The 26524-nt window shown below is 35.3% G+C and overlaps 1 protein-coding gene across 1 annotated transcript; it reads right to left on the reverse strand.

The window, feature by feature from the left end:
* Nucleotides 1–1788: 1788 nt before the first annotated feature.
* On the reverse strand, nt 1789–19384 carry LOC102809716 (pancreatic triacylglycerol lipase-like). The gene is made up of 5 exons (XM_085497601.1): nt 19181–19384; nt 4060–4291; nt 3081–3220; nt 2675–2798; nt 1789–2198 (listed from the first exon to the last, which is right to left on the reverse strand). Exons 1-5 carry the CDS (start codon nt 19382–19384, stop codon nt 1993–1995), a joined length of 906 nt encoding a protein of 301 aa, XP_085353727.1. The 3' UTR covers nt 1789–1992.
* Between the last annotated feature and the right edge of the window lie 7140 nt (nt 19385–26524).

The raw sequence follows: 26524 nt of genomic DNA on the forward strand, positions 1-26524 counted from the left end.
TATAAATATATATCTTTACATTCATTGCACTTATTTTATTTCTCAGCATGTTTGCAAGAAGAACCATGTTTACGCGCACTATATTATGTGGCTCTGGATTTTTCGCGCGATTTGATTGTGATTTCCATTACTAGGACCCTGGGAATCGTATAGTATTCCCGTTTTCAGTAAAAGCAGAGTAGGTAGTGTGTTCTGGATGTCATGTTTGGGAACAATCCAATGCCAAAAAACTGCACAGACATCCTGAAAAAAAATCAAGTTCGCAGTTAATCAAATAATTTTCACAGCTTTTGCACCACCTGCCCCTTGAGAGTTTTCATTTTCAACCTCTAAGCTATAAGTTGTGACATTCTGAAAACGCTGGAAAGTTACTAGTAAAACCATTAGCAGTAACAAGGACACAGCGACACATTTAAGCATTAGTCTCACGGCCACGTAGTTTATAGCATATCAATGTCTATTAAATTGGTGCCGTTCGTATGACATTGAAACTGAATCTTGTTATTACAACCGGCATCTAAATCACTACAAACCTCAATGTTAATGTTCACACCATACATAAAATAGTCCGCCTACTCATTATCTCCCGTCCGACCAACTCGAAGGACCATTTGCGCACCGGTGACATTTAGGCGACGCCATCAACAAGGGTATGAACATTGTCCGGCAAAGACCTAGGGCGCCTATTGAAATGGGGCATGTGTTTTTCCCATCGTAGTCGGCTACATACATTTACATACTCACCCCTATACTAACGAGAACGGTTACATTGTTTTACGTTTCTACAATGCAAAATTATGTTTAGTATTACTGCATGACACTTCCCTCCCGGGGTATGATGAACCGTCGCCATGAATAGTGTAAATGTGCCCAGAACAGCAAAGTTACTATTGTGTCGGGGTTGAAATGTATTATATTTGAGGTTTCTACCCAAGTCACGGTGTCTTTAACCTCATTCACTCGGAGTTTCCTCAGACTATGTCTGAGATTTCATTTGAGACCATCTTACAAACTGATTTACGCTCACGCACCGTGCAACACTTGGAGGGGTAGAGAACCGTTTAATGACATCCGCTTTGACGCAATAATACTTCTTTTATTTAGTTAATTTATACATTACCGATAAATATGCCCGCGATATTCTTAAAATAACGTGAGTGACGTAGGAATACAGGGTGTAAGTGAAAGTGATAACGTTCTCTGATTTGAAGGCGAAACAAAATTACGCTTTGAATACGCATAAGAGGGTACGCATTTTATACTAACATTTTAATGGATAAGACCTTTTGGAGAGTGTTATCTTACAATACACACATAAATGTCGAACCGGTGTTGTAATTTGTCATATCCTGGCTTATAATTATTTAATCTGACGGCGTCTTTTTATCCTTCGAACATTGATAATGTGTTGAGATCGTGTTTAAATCTTTATAAAATGTGCATCCATCCATCCATCCATTTACCCAACCATCCAGTAGTGTGTTGGATCACATTGATTGCTGTCTATACAGACACTATTGGACATGGTAGTACACCCACACAAAAACCTGAACGTTTGTTAATATCGAACACAAATAACTACTTTGGGATTCGTTGTGAAATTGCTCTAATGGCTCTAGAGGGCGAAATCTAGTGATAGAGTGGCCTTGTGACACTCGTTGGGTGTCGTCACTCACGTAATATCTCATTGTGATTAAAACAGGTGTGTGTGAGTGAGAGGGTGGGTGGGGTTCAGTGAGGGTGGGGTGAGTGAGGGTTTATTGTGAAAGTAATGTGACTACCCCCACGTTCGGTTCAGTGCATCTATTTATTTGTCATTGTGCACGTGGAATAAGAGGTGTTAGCCAGGTGTGATCAGCACTTCTCCGTTCCAAGTTTCACTGCCTATATATACTATATATATTGTATGTTATATTCATATCAACTGAATTAAGCGTAAACAAAACTGTGGTTTCGACATTGGACGCAGTAAAACTTTGTATAATGCGTTGATTAGAGACAATATGGACTAGTGTTTGATGTTACCAAGTAGAATATACCGCTGGGTGATTTGGATGCATGAAACCCCATACGATTGTAACCACTACTGCATGTACACACGTCTCCTAGCGTACATGGACAACTGTTGAACTTGCATGCAGTGCCGATAGATTCCACCCAATAGTCAGGTGCTCGGCCATGGTCGCAACCCATGCCGGCTGAAAAACGGGGGAAAAGGAAAGACATTAGCTAAATATTAGGCAGCAGTGATGATATCATTTCTGTCGAATAAATAAAAGCGAAATATTGGTTATTTCAATGATGTCCCAGTTTGTTACTATATTTCACGCATATAAATAGCGTAAGTAACTGATAATTATATGATATCTATACAAATTCCATATGAAATATGTTTTTTGTATTCCAACCTATGAACATTTAACAAGGGCATTGAAGCGTTTATGACATTTTTTAAAAATCTTTTTACGTTTTTTTTAAATGTATGAAAATGCATTAATATTTGTTTAAATAATATAATGAAAGAAATTATTCTCAGATGACGTTATGATTCACATGTAAGCAAACGGGCGTGTTCATATTATACGATAACACCACATGTCAAATTAAGAAAATAAAACTAAGTACACAGCGATGTTTGAGTCATTATTATTATTAATGAATTACACGTATTTACCATTACCGCTCGCATCCATCTCCTTTCTGATACTCAGATTCCCTTTCTGTTCACCCGCCGTGTTCACATTAATACAGCCCGGTTGATCTTGTCCGCCGTTAGGGTAAAAATCTACATGGCCATTCTGAAATTAATCAATTTTGACGAATTAACGCTGAATATCCCCTAATGTGTCACGACTTATACCAAATTGGCCCCTCAATTATCGTTACTACGTATCTCAGTGTTATTTGTCCAAATCACAAAGGAACGTTTCTTTGCGCCCTCAGGCGATACATATATTTTTACTGATGCGATGTTCACGCTTGGCAATGAATCTCTTCCCACACTCACTACAATGACGACGTAGTGACGTAATTGATCGTAGTGTTATACGTAGGCATGATTATTTCGTAGATTCACTCACCGGTGCCCAGCATCCGTAGCCACCAGCACCGGTAAAGGTGTCACCATCAGTGTGTATGACATCAACAAACTGGGCGTCACTGGCATCTAACTTGTCATTATTACCCTTTGATTCAAAGCTCGGAGAGGCAGGGTCCAGCCCTAGAACGAGGATGCGATAGTCGTGATTTGTAAAATGTAATTGCCCTAATTCTTTAATTTATGACGATGATTAATCGACAATTATTGTAACGTGTATGGCGTGGGAACCGACGGTAATTGCCTATTTCAAATGAACTACGACAATAAACGTCTCTCTGTCATTACCAATTCAAATGGCCACGAAATGTGGGTTTATGACGCCTAGCTAAATAAACCACGGATTTTACGTCACATTGTTTAGCTATCCAACATTCCCCGTTATTTAAGACTTTAAAACTAATAAAGTTCCTAAGATCAGATACAATAATAATACGATGTATTTATTTACTCCGACACACAATTTTCATTTCAAAGGTTGAATGACTACTATAGAAAATGAGTGACTACCCAGTTATTCAAATATTAGGATTTCTATAATAATAACAAAAAGAGAGACTTTTATATTACTATCAGCCTCACATTGATAATCATTTTAATATACATAACTGAGTGAATATATCAATATTGTGTAATCATGACATAATCGTTATTATGAGCTAATAACGAAAAAGAGGAGAACCTGTCATACGAGCAATTTTACGTTGTTAACCAGGTATAGTTCACAACTTATTTGCATTTGTTACCGAATGTAATGAACACATCAATCGTGAATGTCATATGCTTCAATTTAGTCACAAACATTGAGATATTAATAAGCATTTCACGTACTAGCATATCTCCATCTACGTGTGCCTTGGTGTATCTAGTCATAATAAGGCTTGCAGGCATACTAAACTCATTAATAAACGCATCGATTACTCAAGACAAATGTGACAATTCTGATGAATGGCGTGTTTTACCTGTAATTCTAGCGATAGCAGGGTTTCTCTTGCCAGCAGCACCAGCGCACTGCGCCCCCAAACTGTAACCAATTAGGTGGATATTGTTGGGGGAATGCCCAACCTGGGAGTTCAAAAACTGAAGGAATAGATAGATTTCAGCGCCGACTGTATCAGTGTTGGCGGCTGACGGGGCGTAAAATACGTTACTTGCACCATCTTTCCAGTCAACCGAAAAAACATTGTAGTCATCCTGTAAAATACATTGTAGTCAATACTATGTAGTAGTCCTGTAAAATACAATGTAGTCAATACGATGTAGTAGTTCTGGAAAATACATTGTAGTCATCCTGTAAAATACATTGTAGTCAATACGATATAGTAGTCCTGTAAAATACAATGTAGTCAATACGATGTAGTAGTCCTGTAAAATACATTGTAGTCATCCTGTAAAATACATTGTAGTCATCCTGTAAAATACATTGTAGTCAATACGATGTAGTAGTTCTGTAAAATACATTGTAGTCATCCTGTAAAATACATTGTAGTCATCCTGTAAAATACATTGTAGTCAATACGATGTAGTACTCCTGAAAAATACATTGTAGTCACCATGTGAAATACATTGTAGTCATCCTGTAAAATACACTGTAGTTATTTTGTAAAATACACTGTAGTTATCCTGTGAAATACATTGTAGTCATCCTGTAAAATACAATGTAGTTATTCTGTAAAATACAATGTAGTCATCCTGTAAAATACACTGTAGTCATCCTGTAAAATACATTGTAGTCATCCTGTAAAATACAATATAGTCATCCTGTAAAATACATTGTAGTCATCCTGTAAAATACACTGTAGTCATCCTGTAAAATACAAAGTAGTCATCCTGTAAAATACAATGTAGTTATCCTGTAAAATACAATGTAGTCATTCTGTAAAATACATTGTAGTCATACTGTAAAATACACCAGCTATCCTGCAAAATACACTGTAGTCATCCTGTGAAATACATTGTAGTCATCCTGCAAAATACAATGTAGTTATCCTGTAAAATACATTGTAGTCATCCTACAAAATACAATGTAGTCATCCTGTAAAATACATTGTAGTCATCCTGCAAAATACATTGTAGTCATCCTGCAAAATACAATGTAGTCATCCTGTAAAATACACTGTAGTCATCCTGTAAAATACAATGTAGTCATCCTGTACAATACAATGTAGTCATCCTGCAAAATACATTGTAGTCATCCTGCAAAATACAATGTAGTCATCCTGTAAAATACATTGTAGTCATCCTGTAAAATACAATGTAGTCATCCTGTAAATTACAATGTAGTTATCCTGTAAATTACATTGTAGTCATCCTGTAAAATACAATGTAGTCATCCTGCAAAATACAATGTAGTCATCCTGTAAATTACAATGTAGTAATCCAGTAAATTACATTGTAGTCATCCTGTAAAATACATTGTAGGCATCCTGTAAAATACATTGTAGTCATCCTGCAAAATACAATGTAGTCATCCTGTAAAATACATTGTAGTTATCCTTTAAAATACATTGTAGTCGTTCTGTGAAATACATTGTAGTTATCCTGTAAAATACATTGTAGGCATCCTGTAAAATACATTGTAGGCATCCTGTAAAATACATTGTAGTCATCCTGCAAAATACAATGTAGTCATCTTGTAAAATACATTGTAGTCATCCTGTAAAATACAATGTAGTCATACTGTAAAATACAATGTAGTTATCCTTTAAACTACATTGTAGTCGTTCTGTAAAATACATTGTAGTTATCCTGTAAAATACATTGTAGTTATCCTTTAAAAAACATTGTAGTCGTTCTGTAAAATACATTGTAGTCACCCTGTAAAATACAATGTAGTCATCCTGTAAAATACACTGTAGTCATCCTGTAAAATACATTGTAGTTGTCCTTTAAAATACAATGTAGTCATCCTGTAAAATACATTGTAGTCATCCTGTAAAATACATTGTAGTCATACTGTAAAATACAGTGTAGTTATCCTGCAAAATAGATTCTATTTATTCTGTAAAATACATTGTAGTCATCCTGTAAAATACAGTGTAGTTATCCTGTAAAATACATTGTAGTCATCCTGTAAAATACATTGTAGTCATCCTGTAAAATACATTATAGTCATCCTGTAAAATACATTATAGTAATCCTGTAATATACAATGTAGTCATCCTGTAAAATACAATGTAGTCATCCTGTAAAATACATTGTAGTCATACTGTAAAATAAAATGTAGTCATCCTGTAAAATACAATGTAGTCATCCTGTAAAATACATTGTAGTTATCCTGTAAAATACAATGTAGTTATCCTGTAAAATACACTGTAGTTATCCAGTAAAATACAATGTAATCATCCTGCCAAATACATTGTAGTTATCCTGTAAAATACAATGTAGTCATCCTGTAAAATACATTGTAGTTATCCTGTAAAATACAATGTAGTAATCCTGTAAAATACAATGTAGTCTTCCTGTAAAATACATTGTAGTCAACCTGTAAAATACACTGTAGTCATCCTGTAAAATACATTGTAGTTATTCTGTTAAATACATTGTAGTCATCCGGTAAAATACATTGTAGTTATCCTGTAAAATAAGATGTAGTCATCCTGTAAAATACATTGTAGCCATCCTGTGAAATACATTGTAGTCATCCTGTGAAATAAATTGTAGTCATCTTGTAAAATACATTGTAGTCAACCTGTAAAACACGTTGTAGTCATCCTGTAAAATACAATGTAGTTATCCTGTAAAAAACACTGTAGTTGTCCTGTAAAATACATTGTAGTCATCCTGTAAAATACATTGTAGTTGTCCTGTAAAATACAATGTAGTCATCCTGTAAATTACACTGTAGTCAACCTGTAAAATACATTGTAGTCATCCTGTAAAACACATTGTAGTCATCCTGTAAATTACACTGTAGTTATCCGGTAAAATACATTGTAGTCATCCTGTAAAATACATTGTAGTTGTCCTGTAAAATACAATGTAGTCATCCTGTAAATTACACTGTAGTCAACCTGTAAAATACATTGTAGTCATCCTGTAAAACACATTGTAGTCATCCTGTAAATTACACTGTAGTTATCCGGTAAAATACATTGTAGTCATCCTGTAAATTACACTGTAGTTGTCCTGTAAAATACATTGTAGTCATCCTGTAAATTACACTGTAGTTATCCGGTAAAACACATTGTAGTCATCCTGTAAAATACATTGTAGTTGTCCTGTAAAATACAATGTAGTCATCCTGTAAATTACACTGTAGTCAACCTGTAAAATACATTGTAGTCATCCTGTAAAACACATTGTAGTCATCCTGTAAATTACACTGTAGTTATCCGGTAAAATACATTGTAGTCATCCTGTAAAATACATTGTAGTTGTCCTGTAAAATACAATGTAGTCATCCTGTAAATTACACTGTAGTCAACCTGTAAAATACATTGTAGTCATCCTGTAAAACACATTGTAGTCATCCTGTAAAATACACTGTAGTTGTCCTGTAAAATACAATGTAGTCATCCTGTAAAATACATTGTAGTCATACTGTAAAATACAGTGTAGTTATCCTGTAAAATAGATTCTATTTATTCTGTAAAATACATTGTAGTCATCCTGTAAAATACAGTGTAGTTATCCTGTAAAATACATTGTAGTCATCCTGTAAAATACATTGTAGTCATCCTGTAAAATACATTATAGTCATCCTGTAAAATACATTATAGTAATCCTGTAATATACAATGTAGTCATCCTGTAAAATACAATGTAGTCATCCTGTAAAATACATTGTAGTCATACTGTAAAATAAAATGTAGTCATCCTGTAAAATACAATGTAGTCATCCTGTAAAATACATTGTAGTTATCCTGTAAAATACAATGTAGTTATCCTGTAAAATACACTGTAGTTATCCTGTAAAATACAATGTAATCATCCTGCCAAATACATTGTAGTTATCTTGTAAAATACAATGTAGTCATCCTGTAAAATATATTGTAGTTATCCTGTAAAATACAATGTAGTTATCCTGTAAAATACAATGTAGTCTTCCTGTAAAATACATTGTAGTCAACCTGTAAAATACACTGTAGTCATCCTGTAAAATACATTGTAGTTATTCTGTTAAATACATTGTAGTCATCCTGTAAAATACATTGTAGTTATCCTGTAAAATAAGATGTAGTCATCCTGTAAAATACATTGTAGCCATCCTGTGAAATACATTGTAGTCATCCTGTAAAATATAATGTAGTCATCCTGTAAATTACACTGTAGTTATCCGGTAAAATACATTGTAGTCATCCTGTAAAACACATTGTAGTCATCCTGTAAAATACACTGTAGTTGTCCTGTAAAATACACTGTAGTTATCCTGTAAAATACATTGTAGTCATCCTGTAAATTACACTGTAGTTATCCTGTAAAATACATTGTAGTCATCCTGTAAAATACAATGTAGTCATCCTGTAAAATGCTCTGCAGTCATCCTGTAAAATACATTGTTGTCAACCTGTAAAACACATTGTAGTCATCCTGTAAAATACAATGTAGTCATCCTGTAAAATACATTGTAGTCATCCTGTAAAATACACTGTAGTTATCCTGTAAAATATAATGTAGTCATCCTGTAAAATACAATGTAGTCATCCTGTAAAATACATTGTAGTCATCCTGTAAAATACATTGTAGTCAACCTGTAAAACACATTGTAGTCATCCTGTAAAATACAATGTAGTCATCCTGTAAAATACATTGTAGTCATCCTGTAAAATACAATGTAGTCATCCTGTAAAATACAATGTAGTCATCCTGTGAAATACATTGTAGTCATCCTGTAAAATACATTGTAGTCATCCTGTGAAATACAATGTAGTCATCCTGTGAAATACATTGTAGTCATCCTGTAAAATACAATGTAGTCATCCTGTGAAATACATCGTAGTCATCCTGTAAAATACATTGTAGTCATCCTGTAAAATACAATGTAGTCATCCTGTGAAATACATTGTAGTCATCCTGTGAAATACATCGTAGTCATCCTGTAAAATACATTGTAGTCATCCTGTAAAATACAATGTAGTCATCCTGTGAAATACATTGTAGTCATCCTGTAAAATACAATGTAGTCATCCTGTGAAATACATTGTAGTCATCCTGTAAAATACAATGTAGTCATCCTGTAAAATACAATGTAGTCATCCTGTGAAATACATTGTAGTCATCCTGTAAAATACAATGTAGTCATCCTGTAAAATACATTGTAGTCAACCTGTAAAACACGTTGTAGTCATCCTGTAAAATACAATGTAGTTATCCTGTAAAAAACACTGTAGTTGTCCTGTAAAATACATTGTAGTCATCCTGTAAAATACATTGTAGTTGTCCTGTAAAATACAATGTAGTCATCCTGTAAATTACACTGTAGTCAACCTGTAAAATACATTGTAGTCATCCTGTAAAACACATTGTAGTCATCCTGTAAATTACACTGTAGTTATCCGGTAAAATACATTGTAGTCATCCTGTAAAATACATTGTAGTTGTCCTGTAAAATACAATGTAGTCATCCTGTAAATTACACTGTAGTCAACCTGTAAAATACATTGTAGTCATCCTGTAAAACACATTGTAGTCATCCTGTAAATTACACTGTAGTTATCCGGTAAAATACATTGTAGTCATCCTGTAAATTACACTGTAGTTGTCCTGTAAAATACATTGTAGTCATCCTGTAAATTACACTGTAGTTATCCGGTAAAACACATTGTAGTCATCCTGTAAAATACATTGTAGTTGTCCTGTAAAATACAATGTAGTCATCCTGTAAATTACACTGTAGTCAACCTGTAAAATACATTGTAGTCATCCTGTAAAACACATTGTAGTCATCCTGTAAATTACACTGTAGTTATCCGGTAAAATACATTGTAGTCATCCTGTAAAATACATTGTAGTTGTCCTGTAAAATACAATGTAGTCATCCTGTAAATTACACTGTAGTCAACCTGTAAAATACATTGTAGTCATCCTGTAAAACACATTGTAGTCATCCTGTAAAATACACTGTAGTTGTCCTGTAAAATACAATGTAGTCATCCTGTAAAATACAGTGTAGTTATCCTGTAAAATAGATTCTATTTATTCTGTAAAATACATTGTAGTCATCCTGTAAAATACAGTGTAGTTATCCTGTAAAATACATTGTAGTCATCCTGTAAAATACATTGTAGTCATCCTGTAAAATACATTATAGTCATCCTGTAAAATACATTATAGTAATCCTGTAATATACAATGTAGTCATCCTGTAAAATACAATGTAGTCATCCTGTAAAATACATTGTAGTCATACTGTAAAATAAAATGTAGTCATCCTGTAAAATACAATGTAGTCATCCTGTAAAATACATTGTAGTTATCCTGTAAAATACAATGTAGTTATCCTGTAAAATACACTGTAGTTATCCTGTAAAATACAATGTAGTTATCCTGTAAAAAACACTGTAGTTGTCCTGTAAAATACATTGTAGTCATCCTGTAAAATACATTGTAGTTGTCCTGTAAAATACAATGTAGTCATCCTGTAAATTACACTGTAGTCAACCTGTAAAATACATTGTAGTCATCCTGTAAAACACATTGTAGTCATCTTGTAAATTACACTGTAGTTATCCGGTAAAATACATTGTAGTCATCCTGTAAAATACATTGTAGTTGTCCTGTAAAATACAATGTAGTCATCCTGTAAATTACACTGTAGTCAACCTGTAAAATACATTGTAGTCATCCTGTAAAACACATTGTAGTCATCCTGTAAATTACACTGTAGTTATCCGGTAAAATACATTGTAGTCATCCTGTAAATTACACTGTAGTTGTCCTGTAAAATACATTGTAGTCATCCTGTAAATTACACTGTAGTTATCCGGTAAAACACATTGTAGTCATCCTGTAAAATACATTGTAGTTGTCCTGTAAAATACAATGTAGTCATCCTGTAAATTACACTGTAGTCAACCTGTAAAATACATTGTAGTCATCCTGTAAAACACATTGTAGTCATCCTGTAAATTACACTGTAGTTATCCGGTAAAATACATTGTAGTCATCCTGTAAAATACATTGTAGTTGTCCTGTAAAATACATTGTAGTCATCCTGTAAAATACATTGTAGTCATCCTGTAAAATACAATGTAGTCATCCTGTAAATTACACTGTAGTCAACCTGTAAAATACATTGTAGTCATCCTGTAAAACACATTGTAGTCATCCTGTAAAATACACTGTAGTTGTCCTGTAAAATACAATGTAGTCATCCTGTAAAATACATTGTAGTCATACTGTAAAATACAGTGTAGTTATCCTGTAAAATAGATTCTATTTATTCTGTAAAATACATTGTAGTCATCCTGTAAAATACAGTGTAGTTATCCTGTAAAATACATTGTAGTCATCCTGTAAAATACATTGTAGTCATCCTGTAAAATACATTATAGTCATCCTGTAAAATACATTATAGTAATCCTGTAATATACAATGTAGTCATCCTGTAAAATACAATGTAGTCATCCTGTAAAATACATTGTAGTCATACTGTAAAATAAAATGTAGTCATCCTGTAAAATACAATGTAGTCATCCTGTAAAATACATTGTAGTTGTCCTGTAAAATACAATGTAGTTATCCTGTAAAATACACTGTAGTTATCCTGTAAAATACAATGTAATCATCCTGCCAAATACATTGTAGTTATCCTGTAAAATACAATGTAGTCATCCTGTAAAATATATTGTAGTTATCCTGTAAAATACAATGTAGTTATCCTGTAAAATACAATGTAGTCTTCCTGTAAAATACATTGTAGTCAACCTGTAAAATACACTGTAGTCATCCTGTAAAATACATTGTAGTTATTCTGTTAAATACATTGTAGTCATCCTGTAAAATACATTGTAGTTATCCTGTAAAATAAGATGTAGTCATCCTGTAAAATACATTGTAGCCATCCTGTGAAATACATTGTAGTCATCCTGTAAAATATAATGTAGTCATCCTGTAAATTACACTGTAGTTATCCGGTAAAATACATTGTAGTCATCCTGTAAAACACATTGTAGTCATCCTGTAAATTACACTGTAGTTGTCCTGTAAAATACACTGTAGTTATCCTGTAAAATACATTGTAGTCATCCTGTAAATTACACTGTAGTTATCCTGTAAAATACATTGTAGTCATCCTGTAAAATACAATGTAGTCATCCTGTAAAATGCTCTGCAGTCATCCTGTAAAATACATTGTAGTCAACCTGTAAAACACATTGTAGTCATCCTGTAAAATACAATGTAGTCATCCTGTAAAATACATTGTAGTCATCCTGTAAAATACACTGTTGTTATCCTGTAAAATATAATGTAGTCATCCTGTAAAATACAATGTAGTCATCCTGTAAAATACATTGTAGTCATCCTGTAAAATACATTGTAGTCAACCTGTAAAACACATTGTAGTCATCCTGTAAAATACAATGTAGTCATCCTGTAAAATACATTGTAGTCATCCTGTAAAATACAATGTAGTCATCCTGTAAAATACAATGTAGTCATCCTGTGAAATACATTGTAGTCATCCTGTAAAATACATTGTAGTCATCCTGTGAAATACAATGTAGTCATCCTGTGAAATACATTGTAGTCATCCTGTAAAATACAATGTAGTCATCCTGTGAAATACATCGTAGTCATCCTGTAAAATACATTGTAGTCATCCTGTAAAATACAATGTAGTCATCCTGTGAAATACATTGTAGTCATCCTGTAAAATACAATGTAGTCATCCTGTGAAATACATTGTAGTCATCCTGTAAAATACAATGTAGTCATCCTGTAAAATACAATGTAGTCATCCTGTGAAATACATTGTAGTCATCCTGTAAAATACAATGTAGTCATCCTGTAAAATACATTGTAGTCAACCTGTAAAACACGTTGTAGTCATCCTGTAAAATACAATGTAGTTATCCTGTAAAAAACACTGTAGTTGTCCTGTAAAATACATTGTAGTCATCCTGTAAAATACATTGTAGTTGTCCTGTAAAATACAATGTAGTCATCCTGTAAATTACACTGTAGTCAACCTGTAAAATACATTGTAGTCATCCTGTAAAATACATTGTAGTTGTCCTGTAAAATACAATGTAGTCATCCTGTAAATTACACTGTAGTCAACCTGTAAAATACATTGTAGTCATCCTGTAAAACACATTGTAGTCATCCTGTAAATTACACTGTAGTTATCCGGTAAAATACATTGTAGTCATCCTGTAAATTACACTGTAGTTGTCCTGTAAAATACATTGTAGTCATCCTGTAAATTACACTGTAGTTATCCGGTAAAACACATTGTAGTCATCCTGTAAAATACATTGTAGTTGTCCTGTAAAATACAATGTAGTCATCCTGTAAATTACACTGTAGTCAACCTGTAAAATACATTGTAGTCATCCTGTAAAACACATTGTAGTCATCCTGTAAATTACACTGTAGTTATCCGGTAAAATACATTGTAGTCATCCTGTAAAATACATTGTAGTTGTCCTGTAAAATACAATGTAGTCATCCTGTAAATTACACTGTAGTCAACCTGTAAAATACATTGTAGTCATCCTGTAAAACACATTGTAGTCATCCTGTAAAATACACTGTAGTTGTCCTGTAAAATACAATGTAGTCATCCTGTAAAATACATTGTAGTCATACTGTAAAATACAGTGTAGTTATCCTGTAAAATAGATTCTATTTATTCTGTAAAATACATTGTAGTCATCCTGTAAAATACAGTGTAGTTATCCTGTAAAATACATTGTAGTCATCCTGTAAAATACATTGTAGTCATCCTGTAAAATACATTATAGTCATCCTGTATAATACATTATAGTAATCCTGTAATATACAATGTAGTCATCCTGTAAAATACAATGTAGTCATCCTGTAAAATACATTGTAGTCATACTGTAAAATAAAATGTAGTCATCCTGTAAAATACAATGTAGTCATCCTGTAAAATACATTGTAGTTATCCTGTAAAATACAATGTAGTTATCCTGTAAAATACACTGTAGTTATCCTGTAAAATACAATGTAATCATCCTGCCAAATACATTGTAGTTATCCTGTAAAATACAATGTAGTCATCCTGTAAAATATATTGTAGTTATCCTGTAAAATACAATGTAGTTATCCTGTAAAATACAATGTAGTCTTCCTGTAAGATACATTGTAGTCAACCTGTAAAATACACTGTAGTCATCCTGTAAAATACATTGTAGTTATTCTGTTAAATACATTGTAGTCATCCTGTAAAATACATTGTAGTTATCCTGTAAAATAAGATGTAGTCATCCTGTAAAATACATTGTAGCCATCCTGTGAAATACATTGTAGTCATCCTGTAAAATATAATGTAGTCATCCTGTAAATTACACTGTAGTTATCCGGTAAAATACATTGTAGTCATCCTGTAAAACACATTGTAGTCATCCTGTAAAATACACTGTAGTTGTCCTGTAAAATACACTGTAGTTATCCTGTAAAATACATTGTAGTCATCCTGTAAATTACACTGTAGTTATCCTGTAAAATACATTGTAGTCATCCTGTAAAATACAATGTAGTCATCCTGTAAAATGCTCTGCAGTCATCCTGTAAAATACATTGTAGTCAACCTGTAAAACACATTGTAGTCATCCTGTAAAATACAATGTAGTCATCCTGTAAAATACATTGTAGTCATCCTGTAAAATACACTGTAGTTATCCTGTAAAATATAATGTAGTCATCCTGTAAAATACAATGTAGTCATCCTGTAAAATACATTGTAGTCATCCTGTAAAATACATTGTAGTCAACCTGTAAAACACATTGTAGTCATCCTGTAAAATACAATGTAGTCATCCTGTAAAATACATTGTAGTCATCCTGTAAAATACAATGTAGTCATCCTGTAAAATACAATGTAGTCATCCTGTGAAATACATTGTAGTCACCCTGTAAAATACATTGTAGTCATCCTGTGAAATACAATGTAGTCATCCTGTGAAATACATTGTAGTCATCCTGTAAAATACAATGTAGTCATCCTGTGAAATACATCGTAGTCATCCTGTAAAATACATTGTAGTCATCCTGTAAAATACAATGTAGTCATCCTGTGAAATACATTGTAGTCATCCTGTAAAATACAATGTAGTCATCCTGTGAAATACATTGTAGTCATCCTGTAAAATACAATGTAGTCATCCTGTGAAATACATTGTAGTCATCCTGTAAAATACAATGTAGTCATCCTGTGAAATACATTGTAGTCATCCTGTAAAATACAATGTAGTCATCCTGTAAAATACATTGTAGTCATCCTGTAAAATACAATGTAGTCATCCTGTAAAATACAATGTAGTCATCCTGTGAAATACATTGTAGTCATCCTGTAAAATACATTGTAGTCATCTTGTGAAATACAATGTAGTCATCCTGTGAAATACATTGTAGTCATCCTGTAAAATAAAATGTAGTCATCCTGTGAAATACATTGTAGTCATCCTGTAAAATACATTGTAGTCATCCTGTAAAATACAATGTAGTCATCCTGTGAAATACATTGTAGTCATCCTGTAAAATACAATGTAGTCATCCTGTGAAATACATTGTAGTCATCCTGTAAAATACAATGTAGTCATCCTGTAAAATACACTGTAGTTATCCTGTAAAATATAATGTAGTCATCCTGTAAAATACAATGTAGTCATCCTGTAAAATACATTGTAGTCATCCTGTAAAATACATTGTAGTCAACCTGTAAAACACATTGTAGTCATCCTGTAAAATACAATGTAGTCATCCTGTAAAATACATTGTAGTCATCATGTAAATTACAATGTAGTCATCCTGTAAAATACAATGTAGTCATCCTGTGAAATACATTGTAGTCATCCTGTAAAATACATTGTAGTCATCTTGTGAAATACAATGTAGTCATCCTGTGAAATACATTGTAGTCATCCTGTAAAATACAATGTAGTCATCCTGTGAAATACATTGTAGTCATCCTGTAAAATACATTGTAGTCATCCTGTAAAATACAATGTAGTCATCCTGTGAAATACATTGTAGTCATCCTGTAAAATACAATGTAGTCATCCTGTGAAATACATTGTAGTCATCCTGTAAAATACAATGTAGTCATCCTGTAAAATACAATGTAGTCATCCTGTGAAATACATTGTAGTCATCCTGTAAAATACAATGTAGTCATCCTGTAAAATACATTGTAGTCATCCCGTAAAATACAATGTAGTCATCCTGTAAAATACATTGTAGTCATCCTGTAAAATACAATGTAGTCATCCTGTAAAATACAATGTAGTCATCCTGTAAAATACATTGTAGTCATCCTGTAAAATACATGCCTTCTATTGAACGATATATATGAGACAACCTTCCAGTGGAGAATCACTAAGCCGTTGCCTGCCAACCTTTCATTGTACAATATTTTAGATACCGCCCACCAAACTTTCACTAGACATTGTGCAAGCTATTGTCTGCCAACCTTGTAATGGACATTATGTGAGCTATTGCCTGCCAACTTTCTATTAAACAATAGGCAAACTTTTGTAGGCTTTTACCTGTCAACTTTCTAGTGGACAGTATTTGAGTTATTGCCTGCCAAACTTCTAGTGGACAATATGTAAGCTAATGCATGCCAACCTTCTAGTGGACAATATGTGAGTTATTGCCAGTCAACCTTCTTGTGTAAAATATGTAAGCTATTGCCTGCCAACCTTCTAGTGGACAATATGCAAGCTATTGCCTGCTAACTTTCTAGTGGACAATGTGTAAGCTATTGTCTGTGAACTTTATAGTGGACAATATGTAAGCTATTGCCTGCCAACCTTCTAGTGGACAATAAGCAAGCTATTGCTTGTCAACTTTCTAGTGGACAATGTGTAAGCTATTGCCTGCCAACTTTCTAGTGGACAATATGTAAGCTATTGACTGCCAACTTTCTAGTGGACAATATGTGAGCTCTCGCCTGCCAACCTTCTAGTGAACAATATGTAAACTATTTTTTGCTAACCTCGTAGTTTACAATATGTAAGCTATTGCCTGCCAACCTTCTAGTGAACAATATGCAAGCTATTGCCTGCCAACTTTCTAGTGGACAATGTGTAAGCTATTGTCTGTCAACTTTATAGTGGACAATATGTAAGCTATTGCCTGCCAACTTTCTAGTGGACAATGTGTAAGCTATTGTCTTTCAACTTTATAGTGGACAATATGTAAGCTATTGCCTGCCAACCTTCTAGTGGACAATATGCAAGCTATTGCCTGCCAACTTTCTAGTGGACAATGTGTAAGCTATTGTCTGTCAACTTTATAGTGGACAATATGTAAGCTATTGACTGCCAACCTTCTAGTGGACAATAAGCAAGCTATTACTTGTCAACTTTATAGTGGACAATATGTAAGCTATTGCCTGCCAACTTTCTAGTGGACAATATGTAAGCTATTGCCTGCTAACTTTCTAGTGGACAATGTGTAAGCTATTGTCTGTCAACTTTATAGTGGACAATATGTAAGCTATTGCCTGCCAACCTTCTAGTGGACAATATGCAAGCTATTGCCTGCCAACTTTCTAGTGGACAATGTGTAAGCTATTGTCTGTCAACTTTATAGTGGACAATATGTAAGCTATTGACTGCCAACCTTCTAGTGGACAATATGCAAGCTATTGCCTGCCAACTTTCTAGTGGACAATGTGTAAGCTATTGTCTGTCAACTTTATAGTGGACAATATGTAAGCTATTGACTGCCAACCTTCTAGTGGACAATAAGCAAGCTATTACCTGTCAACTTTCTAGTGGACAATGTGTAAGCTATTGCCTGCCAACTTTCTAGTGGACAGTGTGTAAGCTATTGTCTGCCAACCTTCTAGTGAACAATATGTTAGCTGTCATCTGCCAACTTTCTAGTGGACAATATGTGAGCTCTCGCCTGCCAACCTTCTAGTGAACAATATGTAAGCTATTTAATTTTCTAACCTCGTAGTTTACAATATGTAAGCTATTGCCTGCCAACCTTCTAGCGGACAATATGTAAGCTATTGCCTGCCAACCTTGTAATGAACAATATGCGCTGTTGCCTGCCAACCTTCTAGTGGATAATATGCAAGCTATTGCCGCCAACCTTATAGTGAACAATTTCCATCACTGGCAAAGATGATTTCAGAGAAGCGTAACATGAGCTAAGAAAACGTGCCAAGATAGGATGTTACGTCATTGTTTTGGTGTAGTGTACTGTACAGTACATTTTGATATAACCATATTTATCGGCATTACTAAATTGTTTGCATTTTCAGTAGTGATGAAATATACATGTTTGCGTTATATGACGTCATTCACGTTGAAACCTCGTGCAATCATACGCATTCACATAAATTATATAGGTTGCCATGCTTTAATGTATTAGTGTATTTTGGGTTCCTTAACTCTTGAATTTAAACATGCATCAAACGTTTACCATTCTTTCATAGGATTTCGGAAAAGATCTACCAATACATGTATCTCCAAATCAATTGAATTACACCAAATTAGTTATGGTATATTTTAGGACTTTTTAATGCCAAAGGTATAATACAAGAGTGACACTTTCACATAGAATTCTAGGTCTGGAATCCAGTCACGCCGAGTATATAATTAAGAGATATGTACCAGTAACTCGTTATATACCTACGAATTATATACCCTGAGGACCACCCAAAATTGAAATTGTCAATCCCTAAGCAATTTGATCACCATCCTTCCAGTGAATCTCACCACAAATTTGTAACAAGGGTTGCTATATTAAAGCGCGGTGGTCGATGCGCAGCGCGTGTTTGAATTTCATGTAAATAAACAATATATTTTACACGCGTTGTATACGTCGCTATGAGTCCCATATAGAACAGGACGCGGCGCGACGACCACCGCCCTTTAAAAGTTTTTTAATTTTTAAATATCTCGTCAACGTTTTACGATTCTTGACGTTCGACTTACCAATGCCAATAACTCGTTCTTTCCTTTGATGATCCAATCAGCCGTTCCTAAAGATGTCCAACCATGAATCAGAAACTTGGTGTTACGATAATTGGCAAAATTAGAGGTCGCAAGGGAAGCTGGATTCAACCTGTCAACCACTTGATATGTGTCGGAATTGGCTCGCGTATAGAGGTGAAAGGTTATGTCAAACGACATCACCATTGCTGTAATATGATTGGATTTTGTTAAAGCGGGGGAGTCGTCACCTGCGCATGCGTCAGATGGCCATATCAAACAATCGTCTCCTCATGAGCCTTTGCGTTTTTAGCGTGTGTTGTTATCGTCGCTTGGGACCCAATTCCCGAGCGTGCGGAGGTGACGACCCCTCCGCTTTAAAAGATGCATTTTATTCATAACATGTGGTATTGTAAAATGGGGAGGTGGTATTTTAGTTGGTATTAAGCTTGAAAAAGTCCCTCCGAGAGTAATTTTAACATTCAGAATATTTGTATATTCAGCAAAAGCATTTTAACAACATAAAAATTGCTTGCTAACAAGCATCCCGGTCATACTAGTATATAAACAACGTCATTAAAAGTTTTAAAAGGTAAGCAGATGTAACAGTAATATGTAAATGTTGACAGTCTTAAAATGAATTCGAAAACGAACTTGGAGTCAACGCTTTCTTAGTTTTCACATAGACCCTCCAGTCTACTGGAGGGTCTATGGTTTTCGCCATCATCGCCAATTCTCTTATACCTTTAGGGGAAATCATGTTATCCCTTGTGATTTAAAATTCTATATGAGTCGTTGTGACACGTGACATTCGTTGAGAAATCAGTGAGAGTTGTCTGCTACTACTTCTGTTGAAAAGCGGCAGGGAATTACGTCATTTTTTGTTTGTTATACATGTTTTATGTTTGAAATGTCTTGCACTCCTTGACATGAATGAGTTGTGCTTAGAAAAGGCATTATTAATGGAGTGTGTATGAATCCATCATTTGAATCTAAAAATGGACATTGCGTACGCTAATCAACTTAAAACATGCTCACATTTTGTTAAATTATAAATGAAGCCTGTCAATTACATTGAAAGCCTGAAATAGTGTATACTGTCAGAAATGCCTTTAGAAAAAATATTATTTTAAAGGTCGTAAATAATTATATCTGTGGTTATTTTTTTCTCTTAATCGGATTGTTTATTTGTCCTCGCCCCTCGTATGTCCTAAGGTGAGGGCATCTGAGTATAATTGGATATACGAACGCGTTACCATAGATAATGGTGATGTCATTACAAGGCTATGCCTTGACGAAGTAAATAAATAAGAAAATAAATTGTACTGCAGTTATTCGCGTTTTGTACGAGTATAATTCTACGTTATTGAATAAGAAATTTAAGCGCATGTATGATTAATAATTTTAACTTTTGTAAAGACAAGTGTAAACAATGGAAACGCAATCTGTAATGTCAACACAGGGTTTACTAAGTGAATTATTACTTTAAAAAGGCCATGAAAATAAATATTGTTTCCAATTTCAGTGTACATACCAATAGTGTCTAAATTGACGCGTTTTTGTACTTTGGACGAGTCCTCATGTCTTTTTCATGACTGGTTCGTTGGAATGTCTCCCATGCATGGCCTCTGTGTCATAAATATTTAATAGTCACACTAGAAATACTTCCGTCATAACTTAATTGTTGAACCTGCTACTATAAGGGCGAGGAATTTTGTAAATATTTTAATTCCTCTCCAATCTCAGAAACAACTACTTTATCAACATGTTTGCAACCAATTTAGAGTAACGGAAATATCTTTCATTGCAGGTGTTTAAGTTCACACCGAACAATGTTAACGTAATCTATGTGACTCAGTTAAATTACAATAGACAACTCAAGTTGAAGAAGCATGTGACCCTCTAAATGACGCAAGTAACAATAAGGAATACAGCTATATGAACGCTACACGTGTGTACCACATTATCTCATTTCAGGGTAACACACGTGTACCACATTATCTCATTTCAGGGTAACACACGTGTACCACATTAGTTCATTTCAGGGTAACACACGTGTACCACATTAGTTCATTTCAGGGTAACACACGTGTACCACATTAGCTCATTTCAGGGTAACACACGTGTACCACATTAGCTCATTTCAGGGTAACACACGTGTACCACATTTGTTCATTTCAGCGTAACACACGTGTACCACATTAGTTCATTTCAGGGTAACACACGTGTACCACATTTGTTCATTTCAGGGTAACACACGTGTACCACATTTGTTCATTTCAGGGTAACACACGTGTACCACATTAGTTCATTTCAGGGTAACACACGTGTACCACATTAGCTCATTTCAGGGTAACACACGTGTACCACATTAGCTCATTTCAGGGTAACACACGTGTACCACATTAGCTCATTTCAGGGTAACACACGTGTACCACATTTGTTCATTTCAGCGTAACACACGTGTACCACATTAGTTCATTTCAGGGTAACACACGTGTACCACATTTGTTCATTTCAGGGTAACACACGTGTACCACATTTGTTCATTTCAGGGTAACACACGTGTACCACATTTGTTCATTTCAGGGTAACACACGTGTACCACATTAGTTCATTTCAGGGTAACACACGTGTACCACATTTGTTCATTTCAGGGTAACACACGTGTACCACATTAGCTCATTTCAGGGTAACACACGTGTACCACATTAGCTCATTTCAGGGTAACACACGTGTACCACATTTGTTCATTTCAGCGTAACACACGTGTACCACATTAGTTCATTTCAGGGTAACACACGTGTACCACATTTGTTCATTTCAGGGTAACACACGTGTACCACATTTGTTCATTTCAGGGTAACACACGTGTACCACATTTGTTCATTTCAGGGTAACACACGTGTACCACATTTCTTCATTTCAGCGTAACACACGTGTACCACATTAGTTCATTTCAGGGTAACACACGTGTACCACATTTGTTCATTTCAGGGTAACACACGTGTACCACATTTGTTCATTTCAGCGTAACACACGTGTACCACATTAGTTCATTTCAGGGTAACACACGTGTACCACATTATCTCATTTCAGGGTAACACACGTGTACCACATTTGTTCATTTCAGGGTAACACACGTGTGCTACATTAACTCATTTCAGAGTAACACACGCGTACCACATTTGTTCATTTCAGGGTAACACACGTGTACCACATTAGCTCATTTCAGCGTAACACACGTGTACCACATTATCCCATTTAAAGGTAACACACGTGTACCACATTAGCTCATTTCAGGGTAACACACGTGTACCACATAAGCTCATTTCAGGGTAACACACGTGTACCACATTGGCTCATTTCAGCGTAACACACGTGTACCACATTAGCTCATTTCAGCGTAACACACGTGTACCACATTTGTTCATTTCAGGGTAACACACGTGTACCACATTTGTTCATTTCAGGGTAACACACGTGTACCACATTTGTTCATTTCAGGGTAACACACGTGTATCACATTAGCTCATTTCAGCGTAACACACGTGTACCACATTAGCTCATTTTAGGGTAACACACGTGTACCACATTAGCTCATTTCAGGGTAACACACGTGTACCACATTTGTTCATTTCAGCGTAACACACGTGTACCACATTAGTTCATTTCAGGGTAACACACGTGTACCACATTTGTTCATTTCAGGGTAACACACGTGTACCACATTTGTTCATTTCAGGGTAACACACGTGTACCACATTAGTTCATTTCAGGGTAACACACGTGTACCACATTAGCTCATTTCAGGGTAACACACGTGTACCATATTAGCTCATTTCAGGGTAACACACGTGTACCACATTGTCTCATTTCAGGGTAACACACGTGTACCACATTTGTTCATTTCAGGGTAACACACGTGTGCCACATTAGCTCATTTCAGAGTAACACACGCGTACCACATTTGTTCATTTCAGGGTAACACACGTGTACCACATTAGCTCATTTCAGCGTAACACACGTGTACCACATTATCCCATTTAAAGGTAACACACGTGTACCACATTAGCTCATTTCAGGGTAACACACGTGTGCCACATTAGCTCATTTCAGAGTAACACACGCGTACCACATTTGTTCATTTCAGGGTAACACACGTGTACCACATTAGCTCATTTCAGCGTAACACACGTGTACCACATTATCCCATTTAAAGGTAACACACGTGTACCACATTAGCTCATTTCAGGGTAACACACGTGTACCACATAAGCTCATTTCAGGGTAACACACGTGTACCACATTGGCTCATTTCAGCGTAACACACGTGTACCACATTAGCTCATTTCAGCGTAACACACGTGTACCACATTTGTTCATTTCAGGGTAACACACGTGTACCACATTTGTTCATTTCAGGGTAACACACGTGTACCACATTTGTTCATTTCAGGGTAACACACGTGTATCACATTAGCTCATTTCAGCGTAACACACATGGATCACATTTGTTCATTTCAGCGTAACACACATGTACCACATTTGTTCATTTCAGCGTAACACACATGTATCACATTTGTTCATTTCAGGGTAACACGTGTACCACATTAGCTCATTTCAGGGTAACACACGTGTATCACATTAGCTCATTTCATGGTAACACACGTGTACCACATTAGCTCATTTTAGGGTAACACACGTGTACCACATTAGCTCATTTCAGGGTAACACACGTGTACCACATTTGTTCATTTCAGGGTAACACACGTGTACCACATAAGCTCATTTCAGGGTAACACACGTGTACCACATTGGCTCATTTCAGGGTAACACACGTGTACCACATTAGCTCATTTCAGCGTAACACACATGTACCACATTTGTTCATTTCAGCGTAACACACATGTATCACATTTGTTCATTTCAGGGTAACATGTGTACCACATTAGCTCATTTCAGGGTAACACACGTGTATCACATTTGTTCATTTCAGGGTAACACGTGTGTACCACATTAGCGCATTTCAGCGTAACACACATGTACCACATTAGCTCATTTCAGGGTAACACACGTGTACCACATTAGCTCATTTCAGGGTAACACGTGTGTACCACATTAATAGCTCATTTCAGGGTAACACACGTGTATCACATTAGCTCTTTTCAGCGTAACACACGTGTACCACATTATCTCATTTCAGGGTAACACACGTGTACCACATTAGTTCATTTCAGGGTAACACACGTGTACCACATTAGCTCATTTCAGGGTAACACACGAGTACCACATTAGCTCATTTCAGGGTAACACACGTGTACCACATTAGCTCATTTCAGGGTAACACACGTGTACCACATTAGCTCATTTCAGGGTAACACACGTGTATCACATTAGTTCATTTCAGGGTAACACACGTGTATCACATTAGCTCATTTCAGGGTAACACACGTGTACCACATTAGCTCATTTCAGCGTAACACACGTGTACCACATTTGTTCATTTCAGGGTAACACACGTGTACCACATTTGTTCATTTCAGGGTAACACACGTGCACCACATTTGTTCATTTCAGGGTAACATACGTGTACCACTTAGCTCATTTCAGCGTAACACACGTGTACCACATTTGTTCATTTTGGGTAACACACGTGTACCACATTTGTTCATTTCAGCGTAACACACGTGTACCACATTTGTTCATTTCAGGGTAACACACGTGTGCCAATTAGCTCATTTCAGCGTAACACACGTGTACCACATTTGTTCATTTCAGCGTAACACACGTGTACCACATTTGTTAATTTCAGCGTAACACACGTGTACCATATTTGTTCATTTTAGGGTAACACACGTGTACCACATTAGCTCATTTTAGGGTAACACAAGTGTACCACATTTGTTCATTTCAGGGTAACACACGTGTACCACATTATCCCATTTTAGGGTAACACACGTGTACCACATTAGCTCATTTCAGGATAACACACGTGTACCACTTTGGCTCATTTCAGCGTAACACACGTGTACCACATTTGCTCATTTCAGCGTAACACACGTGTACCACTTTTGTTCATTTCAGGGTAACACACGTGTACCACATTATTCATTATGCAAAAGCCGTATCCAGTCCATAAAGGTTTTATCATATACCATTTTGGTGTAAACACCTCAAACACACGACGTAATTTAAAATGACATGTTTTGTTTTGAATTATGAAAGTCGGGCGCGCTAGACCGGGCGTGATACAGGAAATTATTGCCCTGATGTGAGGGCGCACTCCCCATAGCGTTACTCGGCCTAGCTCGCGATTTTCGTCAGTTACTGTGAAAACCATTTTCGTCACTGCTGGGACTGAACTTATTGAAAAGTGGGCGAAGACAAATTCGTTTCAAATTAGCTGGCATTAGATTCAATGTGATAGCAACCAACTAGTAACTGGTAATATGTTTGTTTGCGCAAACACGATTTGCTATTATTTCACTCGATTTTATGACAACGCAAAATTTGCTGCCCTCAACGGTATGCGGGAGCACGTAGCACATGGCACATATGCCACCAAGAGAGCGGATACTGCAGCCATGCTATTTATCCCGTGAAAACGAATTTGTAATGATGCATAAAACAATCCATACATACACAGTAAGCCACAGACTACTTTGTATCACCACAGAGGTCAGAGGTTACAAAACTTCAAAAGAAACCTCTTTATATGACTGTTATAAGTTGTTTAACCCTGAATATGAACCAGTAACTTTAGCATTTTACAGCATATTATTTCTGTGGTTGATCAACTCAAACATAAAACAATTATTGTGAACTTATAAAGAACGCCCTCGGCGGCGCACACTGTACGTACCTCCATGGAGAGATATTAAAGCTAGAACTGCAACATATGATGACGTCATTCTGAAGTCACTGCACTCGATAACTTGATATGCTGGAGAATAGAATTGGGTAGATATAACAAAGTATACATACAATGTCACGTGATTGTGTATATATGTCACGTGATAAGTGTAAACTCCAAGGTTTTTTTTGCATTGACCTAAACAACCTCATTATTGCTTCTTTATGTTGTGGACAGTCAATCAAGTTTATTCTCAACTGTATTAGTATCACACATTTCACCGTTACGGTACCTTTCATCAACTTTCGTTTCTGGTCTCGTCATTAGATTGCGATAACTAAGTTTTCATACATATTTTCTATAATTTTTGTATTCCTCTGTTTTAAATTCCTTTATAAATTTACTGTAGGTTCTTAATTTATTATTTTCCCTGGATTTAGATTTGCTTGCATTAATTTAATTCGCTTTTGCACAATGGTATATAATTTACT

Source organism: Saccoglossus kowalevskii, chromosome 1 (assembly GCF_978046115.1).
Source record: "Saccoglossus kowalevskii chromosome 1, keSacKowa6.1, whole genome shotgun sequence".
Lineage (NCBI taxonomy): Eukaryota > Metazoa > Hemichordata > Enteropneusta > Harrimaniidae > Saccoglossus > Saccoglossus kowalevskii.